The sequence below is a fragment of the Clupea harengus genome, chromosome 12 (assembly GCF_900700415.2).
Source record: "Clupea harengus chromosome 12, Ch_v2.0.2, whole genome shotgun sequence".
Lineage (NCBI taxonomy): Eukaryota > Metazoa > Chordata > Actinopteri > Clupeiformes > Clupeidae > Clupea > Clupea harengus.
This window is the reverse complement of record NC_045163.1, coordinates 28595171-28597670: the sequence shown is the minus strand read 5'-3', so window position 1 is coordinate 28597670 and position 2500 is coordinate 28595171. Positions and strand designations below refer to the sequence as shown.

General features: G+C 45.8%; 1 protein-coding gene across 1 annotated transcript in view; it reads right to left on the bottom strand.

The window, feature by feature from the left end:
* Positions 1-1133: 1133 nt before the first annotated feature.
* LOC105911052 (galactose-1-phosphate uridylyltransferase) overlaps positions 1134-2500 on the bottom strand; it is a 67279-nt gene continuing 65912 nt past the window's right edge. The window contains exon 5 of the mRNA XM_031577832.2: positions 1134-2308. Coding sequence (XP_031433692.1) covers positions 2231-2308 — 78 coding nt within the window. The 3' untranslated portion in view covers positions 1134-2230. The remainder of the gene's footprint in view (positions 2309-2500) is intronic.

The following is a 2500-nucleotide window of genomic DNA, read 5'->3' as shown; positions in this document are numbered from 1 at the left end:
CTATCCCTATGTCAGTCTTCCTATCCCTATGCCAGTCTTCCTATCCCTATGCCAGTCTTCCTAGTCTTCCTATCCCTATGCCAGTCTTCCTAGTCTTCCTATCCCTATGCCAGTCTTCCTAGTCTTCCTATCCCTATGCCAGTCTTCCTATCCCTATGACAGTTTTCCTACTCTTCCTTTCCCTATCCCTATGCCAGTCTTCCTAGTCTTCCTATCCCTATGCCAGTCTTCCTATCCCTATGCCAGTCTTCCTAGTCTTCCTATCCCTATGACAGTCTTCCTATCCCTATGCCAGTCTTCCTAGTCTTCCTATCCCTATGACAGTTTTCCTACTCTTCCTTTCCCTATCCCTATGCCAGTCTTCCTAGTCTTCCTATCCCTATGCCAGTCTTCCTATCCCTATGCCAGTCTTCCTATCTCTATCCCAGTCTTCCTATCCCTATGACAGTTTTCCTACTCTTCCTTTCCCTATCCCTATGCCAGTCTTCCTAGTCTGCCTATCCCTATGCCAGTCTGCCTATCCCTATGCCAGTCTTCCTAGTCTTCCTATCCCTATGCCAGTCTTCCTATCCCTATGCCAGTCTTCCTAGTCTGCCTATCCCTATGCTTATCCTAAACAACACTAACACTATCATCTTCTAAACACACTATCATCTTTAAATGGTTTAAACTCCTTGGGTGATCTTAAGGCATGAAGAGTTAACGCTTATTCCAGTATGATATGTGCCAGACGCCACGGCAACATGTGAGCGCGGGCCCTAGATACACTGAATTCAGGGCATGATGCCTAGTGTCATTCTGGCAACGGGAAAAGTCTGCCGTGCACAAACTAAAGCTTATTTAATAACTTATTATTATTATTATTAATTATTTAAGATCCTAAGCGCAAACATGGGTGGGTCGGCGCAGTACTCCCACACGCCGCCGCCAACACGCTAGCTTAAGCTCGTGCACAATGAAATTAGGAGAGCATCACGTCTCTCTTTAATTATCAATGGGCCTGTAGTACCGAGGATAAATAATGCATCAGGACATTAGATCTGCTCACACTGAGCGAACGTTGTTACAGCAAGAGAGCAAATGATCATTAATATGGTAATCCCCCCCCCAAGAAATCACACAGAGAGCAGATGAACAACTCCAACGTTTTTTTTTTTATTTCATTCAAATCCATTAGTGGTTTCCATTAATTAACTTTATTTAAATCCGGCCTGTTTGTTTTTGGATAATGCTTTGTTTGTTTGTTTGTTGGCCCAGCCCCTCCTCTCTCTCTCTATCCCCATGGTTTCCTCAGCCTGCTCAGCGCTAAACCCATTAGCCACAGAGAGAGGAGATCAGCTATGGTGAGGAGGTGTGAACTGCACATCTGCAGCGGTGGAGGTCAGTTAAGGTGTGGAGTGGTGGAGGTGTGGAGCACATCTGCAGCGGTCTGTTCGCTCAGAGAGAGGAGATCTGCTAAGGTGTGGAGGTGAGGAGGTGTTGAGGTGAACTGCACATCTGCAGCGGTGGAGGTCAGCTAAGGTGTGGAGGTGTGGAGGTGAACTGCACATCTGCAGCTGGTCTGTTCGCTTTCTTCAGCTCATTTAGAAGAGCTTTCTTATCACACTGGCCCGGACAAGAGTGACTGACTTCCTCAATGCCAGCTGCTCAGTTCCAGCACTCAGGTCAAGACATACACCTAAACTGGGCTCTGGCGTCACTCGAGTCGTACACGCCTCGTGACGTAGCAGGTTTGTGTGTGAACTCACGGCTGGCTCAAACACAAGGTGTTTCAGTCATTCCACTTCACATTGTGCCAGCAGCGCCTATAGCTGTTGTGTTCACATTGTGCCAGCAGCACCTATAGCTGTTGTGTTCACGTTGTGCCAGCAGCACCTATAGCAGCACCTATAGCTGTTGTGTGTTAGCAGTTTATCCCAGCCTCCTGTGCAGAAGCCTTTGGTAACTTCATAAGTGATCAAAACCATCAACACCATCATAGCTGCATCATTTTTTTAATAAGACAACAATTATCTTCCTTTTACTACATATTGAAGAACATGACATTGTCTCTTTTTCCCTTAGAAATCACATCATAATCACATAAATCATTTTAAATGGTTAGGGTTAACCTAGGGTTAATGATTAGCTGGCCATTAAACCTAGGGTTAATGATTAGTTGGCCATTAAAACCTAGGGTTAATGATTAGTTGGCCATTAAAACCTAGGGTTAATGATTAGTTGGCCATGCTTATGGCTTCCCTTCATGGCCCTCCATCTTCTTGTGCTTGTAGTGCTCTTCTGGAAGGTTCCTCAGTCTCTCCGCTGCCTGTGGGCGTGAGAGGAGTGTGCTGTTAGCGACTCATTTAACTCCATAACAGGAATGGCACTAGAGTAATGAACAGCAGGTTGTACTGTCTCTCTGACGGACACAAGAGGACGGTCCTCTAAATAACCTAATAGATTCTGCTCACATAATAACAATGGTGCTTTGAGCAGTGTGCTCTACAGGCGCCACTTC